General features: G+C 48.0%; 2 protein-coding genes and 2 long non-coding RNA genes across 5 annotated transcripts in view; 3 read left to right on the forward strand and 1 right to left on the reverse strand.

Annotated features, from left to right (window-relative positions):
* The first annotated feature begins 150 nt into the window (after nucleotides 1–150).
* Nucleotides 151–4655, forward strand: LOC108496978. Its single transcript, XR_001874662.1, has 3 exons — nucleotides 151–704; nucleotides 2201–2290; nucleotides 4094–4655. It is a non-coding gene; the product is annotated as an uncharacterized LOC108496978 (long non-coding RNA).
* SIRT4 (sirtuin 4) lies at nucleotides 2391–11520 on the reverse strand. Of its 2 annotated transcripts, XM_017814210.1 has the most exons (6): nucleotides 11461–11520; nucleotides 8680–9185; nucleotides 7723–8017; nucleotides 6543–6622; nucleotides 5785–5976; nucleotides 2391–2934 (listed from the first exon to the last, which is right to left on the reverse strand). In XM_017814210.1, the coding sequence occupies exons 2-6, from the start codon at nucleotides 9177–9179 to the stop codon at nucleotides 2922–2924; spliced, it is 1080 nt and encodes a 359-aa protein (XP_017669699.1). In that variant the 5' UTR covers nucleotides 9180–9185; nucleotides 11461–11520; the 3' UTR covers nucleotides 2391–2921. The 2 variants fall into 2 exon arrangements, with proteins under 2 accessions (XP_017669699.1, XP_017669700.1); XM_017814211.1 differs by lacking the exon at nucleotides 2391–2934 and having other exon boundaries at nucleotides 5377–5976; nucleotides 6419–6622.
* On the forward strand, nucleotides 9079–13146 carry LOC108496979. The gene is made up of 4 exons (XR_001874663.1): nucleotides 9079–9214; nucleotides 9311–9538; nucleotides 12248–12404; nucleotides 13038–13146. It is a non-coding gene; the product is annotated as an uncharacterized LOC108496979 (long non-coding RNA).
* Nucleotides 13147–14532: 1386 nt separating this feature from the next.
* Nucleotides 14533–15516, forward strand: part of PXN (paxillin) — a 49278-nt gene continuing 48294 nt past the window's right edge. The window contains exons 1-2 of the mRNA XM_017814209.1: nucleotides 14533–14564; nucleotides 15174–15265. Of these exons, the coding sequence (XP_017669698.1) occupies nucleotides 14548–14564; nucleotides 15174–15265 (109 nt within the window). The 5' untranslated portion in view covers nucleotides 14533–14547. The remainder of the gene's footprint in view (nucleotides 14565–15173; nucleotides 15266–15516) is intronic.

The raw sequence follows: 15516 nt of genomic DNA on the forward strand, positions 1-15516 counted from the left end.
CACGCCCCGCCCCCTCTGCCCACGGCTCGCTGGGGCGCGCGTGGCGCCCCCGCCTTCGCTGATTGGCCCTTGGAAGCGGCGGGGGCGGGGCGCGGCGCGCGAGACCGCGAGCAGGTGCGTCCCGCGTGCAGCCCCGCCCCGCCCCTCAGGTATCCGCGGGCTGAGGGTGGGGCTGCGGCTCCGCGGTGCGACTGTCCTGTTTCCCCCACACTCCAGGGGCTCCTCAGGGCGACCCTCCTGCACTCCTTCACACTCCAGGGGCGCCTCAGGGCGCCCTTCCCACTCTCCGTCACCCTTCCGGGGCTCCTCAGGGCGACCCTGCCTCCCTCACCGTCCTGGGGGCTCCTCAGGGCACCACTCCCGCCCTCGCAGGGCTCTTCAGGGCTCCTCACCCTCCCGGGGCTCCTCAGGGCGACCTTCCCACACTCCCTCACGCTCCAGGGGCTCCTCAGGGCAACCCTCCCGCCCTCCCTCCCTCCTACTCCAGGGGCTCCCCAGGGCACCTCTCCCGCCCTCACGGGGCTCGTCAGGGCGTCCTTCCCGCCCCCTCACCCTGGCGCCGGGCTGCCCACGCCATAGCCACAGCACAGCTGTCGCCCGGGGCACGGCTGCGTGAGGGGCTTGAGCTGCTTGGCCGCTCCCTGCTCTGAGGGAGCCCTTCCGCTGCCCGCCGCTGTTCCCGGTCAGGAGCTGCAGGACAGGAGGTAATGTTGGCTTGGAACGCAGGGACCCCCTCTGAGGGATGGTATCTGCCCCCGTTTTCCAGCCCTGCCAAGGTCCTGTGCCAAAGCCGCCCCCCGCCCTTGGTACCAGTTGTGCTGGCAGAGGCTTTAGGGAGGTGCGGGTGAGCTCCTGGGGCAGGGGCTGCTCACTCCTGTTCCTCACCGGAATGAACTGTACCCAAACATGTAGGAGAACCCAAGGCTCTGCAAGAGGGCTCTGAGAAACTAGAAACAGATGGAGAAGGAGGAAGCTGGCTTGATATGTTGCTGGAAGGTACTTGCAATGCCTTCCTATTGAAGGTCACTGGATCTTTGAGGGCATTAGCATGATAATGAGATAGGATAGTAAATTGCATTTTGTTCTTTTTTTTTTTTTTTTAATGAAAGAAAAAAGGGAGTGTGTGGCAGCCAGATACTCCATCTTATGGCACATCAAGTCCTAGTTTTGTACCAGTATTTGTCGCTTATTTTTCCTTGGGTGTTTGTGTACGTGAATTTTCTGGAAACGTTGAGTACTTGGGGTCCTCCAAAGAAATCCTGAGGACCCTGGATGTGCTCCCAAGATGTGGCCGAGATGAATCATTCCTAGGGCTGGAAGTGCAAGATGAGATCTCCTGTGCTCACACACAAGCTCTGATTCTCTGAAATTATTTTTTGTAGAACAGTAAAGCTCCTAAGTAAATGTTACTGAAATCCCTTTGCAGTGATAAATTATAAATCCTGTTGTAGAGAAAAAAAAGTAAAATACCATCACTATCTAGAAGGAATACTGTACTTTTGAGCTGTATCATCACTAGCAGAGAAGATTGCTGGAGTGCAGTTGGAAGCATTTCAGAACCTGTTGGTATAAATTTGGCCTGTAAAAGGAACTCTCTAGATTTGAGGTGAACAGTGTATCTACTCCTGGCATCCAGCATTTGGGGCACACTAGCATTCCATAGATAAATTCAATGGATAAATGAATGCTCCATTTCAATTTATATCCATCCTACTCTGTACAGATTTGATAAGCCTACACTTATGTTTAGTCCCTTAATCATGCTTCTCATTTCCATGCTGCTTTGGTGGTGTGAAAGACCTAACAGTAAATTCAAACATCCTCCATCCGTAGGGAACCTTCCCACAAAATGTAGCGTGTCAGGCCCTAATGAACGGCACAGGTGGGGAGGCTGAAGGGGTTCTGCTAATTAGGGCTTTGAGGAATGTCGTGGAAAGAGCAGGGCCAGTTATTGCTTGAACTGACTCACTGCCAGTGTATGGAGAGTACAAGGTGTGTGTGAAGATCTTCTGCCATGACAGCCTGTTCCAAAACAGAAACACAAGGTATCCCTGTGCTCTGCAAGCTGGGGAGCTCTGAGGCCCCTCACAGCACTGCAGCTGGGACATGAGATGCTGGAGGGACAGCAGCTCTGTGGGCTCACACTGCAGAAGTGAAATCTCAGCCTCTTATCTTCCTTTTCTCTATTGTTGTTTTCTAGGCCAAGATTTTTCAGTCTCTGCAGGGAGAGTTGAATTACTCTTAACTATATGGGCATTGCAGAGATGAAAGGGAAAGTGCTCCAGCTGAGGTGAGACATGCAGAGAGCAAACAACTATGCTTGTGGTAATGATCCTGTGTCAGTTCCTATTCGGGCCTGAGACCAATACAAGACATTTGTACTGTTGGTCTTCCTCTCAAGCTCTGCTTCTCTTCTTCCCTGCCATTGTCTAGTTAGTGGTGCAGAAGGTGGCACTTGGGTATCTCTCCTTAGTGGGAGAGGACAGAATTGCAGGTGTCTGGAACAGTCTTTCACCTTCCTGCTGCAAAGGCTGGGAAAGGGTGACATCCAAGGCAGTTATGGGGGAAGAAGCACACTCTAGAAGGTAGATTTGGGTCATTTTCCAGAAGTCATGAATAAGCAGGTGTGTCAGTAGGAGCAATGTGACTGTAAGATGTGGGAGGCTGCACTTACACCACAGCCACCCCGCCCTCCAGGCCATCTGCAGTCTGTGTTGCCCTCACTGGAGCTTAGTGTGTGAAATACCTCTCTCAGGCTGCTGGGCTCAATTACAGTTTGCTCTGAGAATTTGCCCAGAAACAAAGACAAGATGTGCCAAATAGGAAGTGGCTTTTATTTGCTTTGGGTAACTCCAACCCCACTTCCAGAGGAGCAGCAGAAAAATGCATTATAAGGTACTCTCAGCTCCTTTATCCAAACCTCAGGAGGAACAGCTGTAAGAAAAAGGGAAGAGCATGAGCTGTTGATTCAGCTAATTTCATGGTAAAAAAACCTGTCCTTGTGCTGTTGTCTGATGTGTACATTTGGCACCCACAGGTGCACAGAGCTATGACTGCAAGCCATGATCTAAAATACTGGTGGACTGGTCTAAAAGCTATGAGCCAGAAAAGGTGGGAGAGGGTTGAATTGTGTGGAGGATGAGACTGACTTAAAGCAGACAGCATAGATAGAAAGGATCTGTGAGAACACTGCTCAGGCTCTGTAACACTTCCCATAGTTTTAGCCAATAACACAAAGATTATGGCCCTTTTGTTTTAGCTTTCAGGAACAACATTTCTCCCCCTTTTTAAACCCTCCTCCCTTGCAAATTCTGCATTGTCTGAGAGAATGAAGCTGAACACTAGGTCAGTTATGTTACTGAGTTTGTTGTTTTCCCACAGCATGGCTAATTCACATCCTATAGTGCTCAGCCCTGGAGGTTTCTGTAACTCCCTCCAGGCTGGTGATGACATCAGTAAGCTGAGAAACACAAACTTCTCAGGATAGGCCTTTGCTAGCTGCCTGCAAAGACATAGTTATGTTCTGATAGCTGTTATCTCTCTGCATTGCATCTTCCCACACAAACAGCCCCCAAGGAGTGACAGGGGAAGGTGTCAGTCAGCATTAGAGTGATGCAGATCTGGCTTTCGGTGCAGGATCTTTAGGCGCTCTCAGGCATTTCTCAGCTGAGTGAACTTCTCAGTGGTGTCTTGGGGAACATGTTAAGAGCTGAAGTGCTCTGATCCTGCTCTAAAAGAAGTCAACTTTAGTAGTACTAGATCAGCCTAGCAGGAAAAAAAAAAGAACTCCTTCGTCTCAGCCTCATGTGTTTGCTGTAGATATGCTCATTAACATATAGTAATAAACTATGGACATGAAGTCTACTGTAATGTTTGTTTATTGTAAGTCATTGTCTCAGGGACTTAAAAGTATAATCCCTAGAGGGTCAGGGTAATGTGACTCATCTGCCAGTAATGCTGAAGAGACACCCTGACTCCTCTCCCACAGGCTCAGCTGCAGAACTGGAGAAGAGGCAGGGATAGATGTGGGAGGTTTAGTTACCTCTCACATAGCTAATTCCAAGTCTTCACTTGAAATGTTTTCTTGTTTTAGATGTCTTGGTAATGCTCCCACACCATCTCAAAACACTGGCTCTACTGGCAGTAAACCTGCAGCCTCTGTTTTTGACACACCAATGTCACAGGAGTTTCAAGGTGGGGCAGAAGATGATGCAGATGGTGAGAAACTCAGCCCCAGCTCCTCTGCTAAGGAGGCATCAGTGCCTCTTCTTACATGGAAAAACCTATGCAAATAAATTTCCTGTGTGTGGGGACTCTGCTATACTTTAGCCATGATTTCTGCAAAAGCCTTGGTTAGCAGGACAGCTGTACTATGGACAGGACAGGTAAATATGGAGTGACATCTGTGAGCTTTCTTCACTGCCAAACAGCAGACACCTGACCTGCTGCAAAGTGGGGTCTCCATTAAATGAGGGCAGAATGCAGGTGGGGGTCCTGAACTGATCTCACTTGGTTTCTAAGTGAAGCTGTCTCTCCTCTGACCCATAACAGCCAAATCTAGAAATGCATTAAGCATCTTAATGCCCTCTACCTTCTCCAGAAATCGGGTGCCTATGTATCCCTTATTTTCTGTGCTTTACTTGCTCCTGCCTGGCATGGACGTGAATCAACAACAAAGCAAAAAAGAACTTTGTATCACGTGGTCAGTTGTCCTTGCTTTGCTACTTGACCTTTTAGCAGATGACTCTGTCATCCTTGTTTCCAACTGCTTGTTACAGTTCTTGTCAAAATATTAGTACAGGACATGTTATTTGCAGAGTAGGAGGGGGCATTTGTAAAGCCCCAACAATTAATATCCCTCATAGCCAGAAGGGAAGTGGTAGATTCATGCAGAAGGTCAAGTCAAAAATTTAGTGTTCTAGTTTGTGCAAGGTTCTGTCTTTTCCTCTGTAAAAGGTTTGATATGGCTTACAATACCACCCTCAGGATCAACAAAAAATGGTTAGCCAGTAGTGATGGATCTCCTGTTAGGAGTGTGGAAATTGCATCTATTAATAGCTTGAGATTAGCTCCTGAGGGAGACCTATTGTACAGATTTAATTGTATTTCCTTCTTAATTCATCAGCTGCTAGTAATTACATTGTGCATTTTTGCAATGGAAAAAATGGATCTAAGCTGGCTATTGAGAGTGTACTTAAATAAATCATAGGAGGGAGAGAAAATTACAATGCAAACAATATCAATCTTGTAAACAATTTCAATTCACTACTTAGCTATTCATTAATTAAATAACATACTCAGAAAACGCATTCTGGAAAATGTAGCAGCCCCTCTGAAAGCAGTGCTGGTCAGATTAGCTTAAAGTAACTCCTCTGGCATTTCAACAATACTTAATTTTTAAAGGGTTCAAATAGGAAGCAGTTTAGCTTGTTAACTGACAGTTTAGGGAAATGCTGACTTCCCGTCCTTGCTGGAAGATGTCAGCCTTGTACTCTGTGCTTCCAAATAATCTCTTACAAGAGCAGTGTTTTTGTTCAGCTTCTATTTTAAATCTTTTCTTTAAATGACAACTGCAGTTCCTCTTGCCTCCTTTTTCTAGTGACGTTGGATCCTCCAGCAGATGCCCAGGTTTCCCACATTGCCCTCCTGTGCTGTATCCTCAAGTTACTCAGTCAAAATCCCTGTCCCTCATTCTCCTCTGGGGACAATTATAATTAAGGTATTTTGTCCTCAGTTACGGCAGTCCGATTATCCTGTCTCAGTGAATGAAAAGGCACTGTTTACCACGGCAAGGTAAGGCAGAAAAGTGGTTTTTTTTTCATCATCATCCTGTTTCCCGATGGTTTCAATGGAGAGAACCGGCGAGGCTGACACGTGCGAGGCTTGCTGCCCTCTCCTGGTGTCCTCAGCGGCCGTGCACCGGATCTCACAGCTGCCTCCCAGATGGAGATTTTCCCCTTTCTGAGATGATGATTCCTGCAGGAGTGGAAGGAAGAAGCTGCTTTATGGATGGAATTGATTACTTTAAACGGCAGTGTCTGCTTAGGATTAGCTGGACCAATTCAACCAGGAAGAGCTTTGGAATTATCAGTTGCAAAGGCAACAGTGTGATCAGGTTCTCTGGAACTACAGATGATCCCCTGTAGTTTTCTCATACTGACAAATGGAATTCAACACTGCTGAGTCTTCTGGCTACTCCTGCCCAGTTTTCTGGGAGCATTAGCACTTAGTATGCCTTTTGTTTATGATCATGGGAAACAGCATCATGGCCCATCAGAGCGTAACTGTTACAGATGAAAATTTCCAGCCACGTTTTGATGCACGCTGTGGGAACATCTTTTTAGTCAGCACATCTCAGCCTCAGCATTTGCCAGGAACCCATCTTCTTACCCTGTGACTGACCAGGGAAGGTACTCACCTTGGCAGAAATAACTTTACTCCTGATAGCTACTGGAGCTCAGCGGGTTGGGTCCTGTGCAACAATCAAAGGCAGCAGCTCCCCACAGCGGGAATTCAGTTTTAAGGATGCAAAGTGATCTAACCTTGTGGGCCCGATGTTAAGGACTGCAATTGGCAGCTTCTTCTCCCGGGCAGCGAGAGCAAACCTGTAACCAGAGTATACCTGCAGGAATAACAGAAGACAAAATTACTGGCAGCTTAGGCAAGGGAAGAGCTATGGAAAGGAGTAAGGAAAGGAAAAGAGTTGCTGTTGGCAGCGGGGAAAAGGGGCTGTACACACAGGGTTCAGGTAGGAAATGCCTTTGTTGTGGAGCACACAGAAAAGAACAGCTTTTAACCTCTGTCAGTGAAGGATTTGCAATTTCATAGAAACTGGAACTTCATAGCCCACGGAAGGAAAACATCCTTGTCTTTTAGTAAATCTCTGCAGCAGCTTTTATTAGTTATCATAGGTTCTTAAATGCTGCACTTTGATGGTTCTCACATGGCCCAGCTTAGGTGGTACAAGAACAAACCTAAGGCATTTCAATCATTCCTGTACAAAGGATTATAAGCTTAAGAAGTGCAAGCTCAAGGAATTTGTCTCCGGTATCCTGAAGCCAAGAGAATCACAATCAAGCAGCCTTGGTTTTATCTCATTCTGGGAGGTGTTAGAGTAGGGGATTTTAATGTAATAGAACTTGTTCCTGAAAAAATTTCTCTTATACAAACACTATTACAAAATGGTTTAATTGTTTAATTACCTGTTGTTTAATTACCTTACCTTATCTATAAGAGGCTAATGGAGAAAACACACTGTGATACAAAGGACAATCCTAAGCAGTAAGAAAGGTATTTCAGCTCTCTTTTTGAGAATTTAATAAGGGATTAGACGTCCTAAAATCTGAAATTTCACACAGTGTGCCACGGGGCCTAAAAAGCTGCCAAAGGCTAAAAATTTCAAGCAAAAAAAAAAAAAGTGAGGACTGAATTGTGCCAGGTTATCTTGGGTTTGTGGGCAATTGTGAACCTACAGCGTCCTGATGGAGGAGGCAGCAGAGAGAGGTCTGAATGGAGTTATTTACAGCAGCACAAAGTGACAGGGAAGCCCAAACAAGTAACCTGTGGAGCCAGATTCCAACCACAGTAAAAATAAAATAAAAAGCTCTGCAAAGGCCGATCTGTTCCACAAGCCATTTGTAGTCCTACATTGTGGAAGCCAGGATTGCTGCAGGCAGAGTAGCAGGGAAGCAGGAATGCAGTGTGGGAGGCAGACCTACTTACCTGCATGGAGGATCCTGCCACCAGCATGGAGTCTGATTCCGCCAGGCGCTGGTGCACAAAACTCACTTTTTCCTGGCTCACCGTGTCTCCAAAGAATGTCACGTCAGGCTTCAGGATTCCACCGCATTTACGGCAGGCTGGGACTTGGAAGCTGCGCACCTGCTCATCCGTCAGGAACACATCCCCATCTGGAGCCACGCCAAACGCCTCAGCTTTCCAGGTAGGATTCAGAGCCTCAAAGTGCTCCTGGAGCTCAGAGCGCAAGATTCGGTCTCCACAGGCCAAGCAGAAAACCCTGAAATTCAGAGCAAAGTCTTAATGGAGAGTTTCATGTCAGCTGAAGATCTGGAGCCTGTAAGTTGTTCCTTAGGAGGCCTGTCATAATTGTCCATATTTATTTACCAAATAGTACAAGTCAAGGAGCTGTCTTTCTACCTCCAACTGTTGCTTTGTAGGAATGCTCTAGAGGAAGTGCTTTGAACCCTGTGCATCCTCTCTCCCAGTTCAGGCTGTGCTTTTTCATCTGGAAACCTGGGTAATCCCAGCCAGGCTGTGATGGCCCTTCTCCAGTCCACTCATGCTGTGCAATTCTGGCACTATCCACTCTGCTAGCCCTGGTGGATAATCCTTGTATCCTCAGGATCCCCTTGTCCTCTAAGAGGACATTTGCTGTACCAAGGAAAGGGGAAACTGATGCAGGCTTCAAGGGAAATGATCCAAATAATGCTCTGAAAAAACAGAGTGGTGGTCATGTTTCTTAAATACTGTGCTGTGAACAGCACTGGTTTGTGATCTTTTTCTCCACCCCAGCCCAGCACCACCTTTAAGCACATCATCTCCAGGAGCACAGCATGGATGTTTTGCCTCGTTTCTCAGCAGGTGACACCGCAGCAGCCTGTCAGTCACCCCAAAGGAGGGGCTGGAGCACTGCCCCCCTCCCCGTGCCAGCAGCGGTACCTGTGAGTGCAGCCGTGCAGTTCCGTCATGCGCTGGCTCCCGGCCTTGGTGTGAAGGGCATCCACGTTCTGGGTCACCAGCCAGTGCAGCTTCCCCAGCTTCTCCCAGTCCCTCAGTACCAGGTGTGCTGTGTTTGGCTGGTGGGAGGAGAACTGGGGCCAGCCCACAAAGTTCCTTGCCCAGTAGCGCTGCCGGGCACTGGCACTGCGAACGAACTCGGCGTGCTGGACGGGCCGTCTGTCTGTCCTGGCGTAGAGCCCGACACCTTCGGAGCGGTAATCTGGGATCCCTGACTCGGTCGAGATTCCAGCTCCAGTCATTACAAACAGCCTCTTGGAGTTAGAAACAAAGTGCTGCAGCTCCTCTACTTCCGCGGGGTCTGGGGGAAGACAGGCTGGCACAAAAGTCAAGTTTGGAGAGGCTCTGGATACAGAATGGGATCTGAAATGATGGAATCTGATGGCTCTGAAAACTCCAGACAGCTTCCTGGCAGAGAACATGTTCAGCTAAAAGGCAAGAACAGAACACAAGGAAGGTAAAAGAAAGCAAAGAGCATGACCTTAATGCCATTTTCTTGAGATTCTCTGGAAAATGACGCTCATAAGTATTCTTTGCTCTTTTTTCTGTTTAGCAAGGAAACAAACTATTTGCGAAACATTAACTAAAGCCCACCATCCAAGGACAGCACTCGGATATCCCTTTGACAGATGGCAACACTGAGCACTGCTCAAGGTACAAGGACAAAGTTAACAGCCTTGACTTGTAGGGTTCCTGCTCTTCTATCCTGGTGTGAAGGACGGCTGCCTAAGAGGAGCTGTAAAGAGCCCAGAAAGACCTGAGCATGCAAAGTCTTTCCCAGGTATGTGCAGGAAAGGCAGGAAGGCCAGGCACCCCACCCCAGAGGCACTGGCTGTTTCCTCCCCAGAAGAGACCCTTGCTCTGCTTTTTTAACACTTCGCCTGCTCCAAATCAGTCCTTTCTATTTACCCCATCCTTAACATGTGTTGTGGGAAGGGAAAGAAAAACAACCTTGAAATGTTGGGTTTTTCTCAGGACAAAGGCCTTGACTGGAGTTACTCCTTTGAGGTGTGTTTTGGTTTGTTTCTCGATTTTTTTGTTTTGTTTTGTTTGTTTGTTTTGTTTTATTTTGTTTTGTTTTTCACAAAAGGCCTGGTGCAGAAGAGGCCTTGAAATGGGACAGAAGATTATTAGGACACTCTCTAAATGCCTCTGACATTTCCTGTTCTGTGGGTGCCACCTCTCCAGAGTCAGTGGAGAGATGAAGGGGTGCTGCTTTGCTTCTCCAGCACAAACAGGGGCTGAGAAAGAAGGGATCACCCAAATGGGTGTGGGGCAGAAACAACTGCCTGGCAGGTAAGAATAGGACTGACACTCTGCTTAAAGGGAAGAACAGAATTCCCTGCTAGGGACAGGCAGGATGGCTTTGCTGTTAAGTAGCCTGGAATTGTGTGCAGGACCTGTTGAGACAGCAGTGGATTGGTTTGGATTTTGATTTTGTTTGGGCTTTCTAGCAGTCTGCAGTTCTTTCTCCACTTCATTATTTTGAAACTATTTTTTCTGGGCCTCTCTACGGTTTTGGATACAAAGTACAAAAAGGTTTGAAAGTGGCAGTACTGAGAATTGATAGTTTGGTATTTTTGCCTCCCACCATCTCCCTTGGCAAGGGGGCTCGTACAAGATGTGGGAGGTGGAGGAAGGACTTTAATTACTAATAAAAGGGCATGATCTCTAAAAGCTGATTGCAACAGCCCAGATTACCTGGTATATCTAAGTGGCCTTGCCTCAAGCCTCCAACTCCCCTCAAGTACCAGCTCTTACAGTAAATGAAGCAATATTTAAATACATTTAAAGCTTGGATGTTCAGCTGTAAGTATCATGATATTTAATAGATGCTAGTGGCAAAGAATAGATTTGTCTCAGTTAATCTCCAGTTCTCAAGGCTTTGCATAATCATCAGTTGAATTACAGGGAAGATTAGACTGCCTCCCTAGTCTGTATTGCTTTTTAAATCTAAGCAGTGGATTCTGTTTGCAATGATTTTTGCCTTGTTTTGCTGTTTATCAGGAGTTGTGTTGGGCATTCCCTCCGAAGAGGTTTAATTTCCCATATGAATTAATTAGAAGGGACAAAGTCTCCCAATAAACTAATTTGCTCCGAGAATAACTTCTGTCATGATGCTCCCCGAAGGCTGTTAAGCCAGTTTGATGGTAATTAAATTGCTTTAACTGATGAAAACTCTTCATTCCTGCCTGTTATCATCAAAATATCTCTCAGAAGGAAATGTTCAGAGAGGAAATGAAATAGAAATGTAATAGGGGTTGGCCCACAGGAGAGAGAAGGCAAAAAAAGCAGATACATTTGAGAGCTGCTATGAACCAGAGAAGGACTGTGGAGGAGAGAAAGTTACAAAGGACAGAATATTTCCTGTCAAATGCAAAGCTGCTTTAAAAATCAACGTTCTCAGATTAAAAAAATAACTACTGTGCATAATAAGTGAAACTCTTTAAACGTACCTATGGAAAGCTGAGGCTTGAGGGTTTTTTTAAAGCACAGCCAAGATGCTCCACAGAAAAAGATCAGGCAAGGTTAAGGTAGAAAATAAACAGGATTCTACAAACGGTTACAGGCCAGAAATCCAGAGGGACTCCCATGTCATCCCGGTCTCTTGTGTTGTGATAACGGGGAGGTGCGGGGTAACAGCCGAACTAAACCCGGCTAATGAAATAAGAGGGATACAGTGAATAATGCCTGGAAACTCACCTTTCATTGCTGCCGTGCCCGACCGCGGAAGGAAAGGGCTGACTGCCGGAAGAGGAGCTTTCTGGGAAATGTAGTTCACGGGGAAATTAAGCCCTAAGCACAAAGACTACAATTCCCATGCTTCAAAGACAGGCTGAGGGGGGGAGAAAAAGGGTATCCCTAACATCCTGACACCTGAGTCAATCTGAAAACGCTGGGAACTCCATGGCAGCCCTCATGGAAACGTGCAAGATTAAAATCCGACTTGATTTGATACAAATGCATGTCACAGCTTTGATAAAACGCGTTGTAAATGCTTGTCCTTATAAAAGATGTATTTTCTTTTCAGTGAACAGATTTTAGGCTGATAATGTGATTCAACAAGTAACAGAAGAAAAATAAACTGAGGACTGTTAAAGACATCTCCTCTAGCTCAGGAGTCAGGGCTGTGCCAACCTGCCTGCTGCTGGCTCTGAGAGGTCTGGCAGAAACCCCCAGTGCCTTTCTGCTTAGTTTCAGTCTCGATAATCACCTGATAAGCTGTACCAATTGCTGGCAATAAGGAGGTTTTTGTGTTTGGGTTTTTTTTTGTTTCAAAGGGGCCTTATTTTTCTGAGGAACAAATACATAGGAGGAAGGCCAATCTGCTGCATGGTAGCAGCTTGACAATAGATGTTCCCTTGTCTTACAGGCAATGGGCTCTTTCTAATAATTTGGACTGCTTTTTGAATGCATTTGCCAAAGAGCTCTTGCTAATCAGTTCAAAACACTGCACGATTTCCTAATCCATTTTTCTTGTCCCTTGCAGTTATTTTCAAGCCCAGGTGAGCCGAGCCTGTGCCCAGCAGCGGGGGTGTAATTTTGTGATCGCAGGGAAGAAGCACATCCTGCTCACTTGCTGTGTGGTCCCACCCTGCCCGTCCCTCCGCCCAGGTGTGGGGCGCGAGCCTCTTTTTGGCAGATCCGTGAGTCTAAAACACTTTTAGTGCCTTTTATCTTAATAGTTTAAACGTGTTTTTAAACCCTTGGGTGGGTGCTTTGCTTTGGTGCAAAGGGCAGGTGGCACCCGCAGACCCCTTTTCACCGAGGAGACCCCCCCCGCTCTCACCCGGGATGGGACACAGCGATTTTTGGGCGATGCCCCCGGCTCAGAGCAGCCCTTTCCCTGGCGCTCATTACCATAGCGCCCTCCCGGCACCCTCCGCGTGTCCCGGCAGCCCCGCCGCCCCCCGGGGCACCCCCCCAGCGCCCCCCGGTCCATCCCCGCCGCCCCGGCGGAGCGCGGGCTGCGGGCGGGGGGCGCGGGCCGGCGGGGCGCGGGGGGCACCGGGGGCCGCTCTGACCTCCCCGGAGGAGCGATGGCCGTGGGGCCGGGAGGGTGGAAAGGGTAGGTAGCTTTGCGCAGTGGCAGTATCGTAGCCCGTGAGGTTAATCCGAGGCGCGATTATTGCTAGTTGAAAACTTTTCCCAATACCCCGCCATGACGACTTGAAATATAGTCGGCATCGGCAATTTTTGAGAGCCTCCTTGGAGGCTGATTTTTGTGGTTAAAAGAAAGATACATTTAAAAAAAATAGGCGAACGGTCTATCTTGCCAGGTTTTCATTAAAGTGATGCGGTGTTCGAAAGAGCAACCTGTCTTGACGACCTCGATCCCCTCCACTTTCGTCTTCAGTGACCCATTCCTTCTCCAGCAGCATTGAAAGAAAAAGGCAAAAACCGAACTCTTTAATTAAAAGTGTCCTCAGTTTATTAAAGGACGTTTTTGGCGGGAGCAGGTGGTGGGGAAGGGGCGGGGAAGGGGCTGGGATGGGGCTCCCCGCCGGCTGTGGCCCGAAGGGGCGGGGAAGGGGCTGGGATGGGGCTCCCCGCCGGCTGTGGCCCCTCAGGCTGGCTGGGGATGCCCGGCCCCGGGGGTGCCCAGCCGGGGGAACCGCGGGGGCGGCGCGGACCCTTCATTCAGCACCGCGCTGCCGCTCTGACGTCGCTCCTACTTTGCATACTCCTCTCCCACCAGCCTTCGCGGCCGTCCCGGGGCTCGGCACCGACGGGAAAAAACGGGGCGCTCCGGTCCCGGCGGGGCGTGGCGGGCGCGGGGCGGGCGGGGGGCACTGCCCGGGGGGATGCGGGGCGGAGCTGGCGGGGTGCGGGGATCGCCCCGAGCTCGGCGGTGGCCCCGGGGCCAGGGGCGGCGGCGGCGGGAAAGGCAGGTCAGCTTTGCGCAGTGGCAGTATCGTAGCCAATGAGGTTAATCCGAGGCGCGATTATTGCTAATTGAAAACTTTTCCCAATACCCCGCCATGACGACTTGAAATATAGTCGGCATTGGCAATTTTTGACAGTCTCTACGGAGACTGAATTATGGTGTGAAAAATAGATAAAAATAATAATAATGAAAAAGTCTCGCTATGCGTTATGGGTTGATTTATGCTACTTGCATTTAAGGAGGCTGCAGACGGTCATTACAAGCGATAAATTTGTCTTTGTTCACTCTCGGCGATGCCAGCGGTTGCTCGTGCCAGGGACTGAGGTACTGAAGAAGCACTTCTCGTGTAGCTCTTGTTGAAGATCCTTTGGGGAGCTCGGCCTCTCAGAAGACATCTTAGGCAGGGAGGAGAGGGAGCATTTCTGGAGCAACTGGAGGGGCGTGAAAGTCTGAATTGTGCTTGACTGGCTCCAGAAGCACTTCAAAACCTATTAGGGAACAGCTCTCACTGTAAAGTACTGTAACCTCCATTTTGTGTGCGTTTCTTTATGTATATCCATTGGCATCACTTGCTTTAAAGAAAAAGAAAAAAAGAAAAAGGCTCCTTATTGTCAAAGAAATCACAAACCTTTACTCTGGAAAAAGCAGCTGCTGAGTTTAGTGTAAAATCCTATTATATAAGTAAACCGAATCCATTTCTAATTTGCAGCTGTTGTCTTCTTTAATACCGAAGCAGACCCTGCGGAGGGAGATTTAACAACCATTGCACACCAGCTCCCTGGGCTGAGTCTCCACTGGAGCTGGAAGCAGCTGCTGTCCATCACTCTGTATGAATCAGATGTAGCTTGTGCTGCTGACAGGTTGCCTCTGACGTTCTCTGCACGGTCGCGTGTGCCATCTAGATGCTCCTGCCCTGCCGGTAAGACCCTGAGCTGGGCAGCTGCTTTAAACTATAGCCAGGCAGAGTAGAAAACTTAGTAGTGAACATTAGTGTTCCCTCTTCAATAGTTTTTTTGGTAACATTCAGTTATGCCGGGGTATTATACAGAAGAGTGACCAAAGACTGATGATGAAACCTCACAAATTGCATTTGCCCCCTCCTCCCCTGTTTGTACTCCACTGCCAGCAACATCAATTTGAAATCAAAACCTGAAGCATAGGGATGCCATTACCCTTTGGCAGAATAAGCCACGCTGGCAAATATCAAAGGCATATGTAGTTTGCAGTGAGTCATACACTTTGTGTAATTTCTTGATTCATATAAACTGTGTTGATAAGTATTGGTTTTATCACTTTACTGTTTTTCTTCTCTTCTGCTGGAATTGTCTGTGATAATGCTCTGGTGTGGTGATTTCACTCCGCATTGCAAAGTTGTGTCCTACATCTTAAACATTTGTTTTGCTGCAATAGATCCTTTCAACAACTGTGAAGTTGGACCTTGAATGGGAAAGTTGCATGTTGTGATTTACTGCCATTGCCTGAAACCCAACGGTCTGACTGAATTTTTCTTTCTTGCATTCACCTGAAGAAAGAGCTGCACAGCACGTGTGGCACAGCACAGAGGACACACTGCATTGTCATCACTCTGCAGTTTCAAGTCCCTCTCTGGAATGTGCACAGGTAAGTGTGCCTTACAAGTGAGTGGAGCTTCATATCGCTTCTCTGACATACACTGTCTTCTGTGAATAATGGTGCTTTTCATCAGTGGTACTGTGGTACTGTGAAATGAGCTTGGATCGCTCCTTGGATCGCTTGGTTTGGCAGCCAGTCTGAGATTACAGCCCTGAAGGGGACAGGTGGACAGTTCATCCATCCAACCTGAATGTCAAGTGTGTGAGGGTTAAACCACCCTTCTAGGGAGCTGGTCTGTA

Source organism: Lepidothrix coronata, unplaced genomic scaffold, assembly GCF_001604755.1.
Source record: "Lepidothrix coronata isolate B3197 unplaced genomic scaffold, Lepidothrix_coronata-1.0 Scaffold44, whole genome shotgun sequence".
NCBI classification, from domain to species: domain Eukaryota; kingdom Metazoa; phylum Chordata; class Aves; order Passeriformes; family Pipridae; genus Lepidothrix; species Lepidothrix coronata.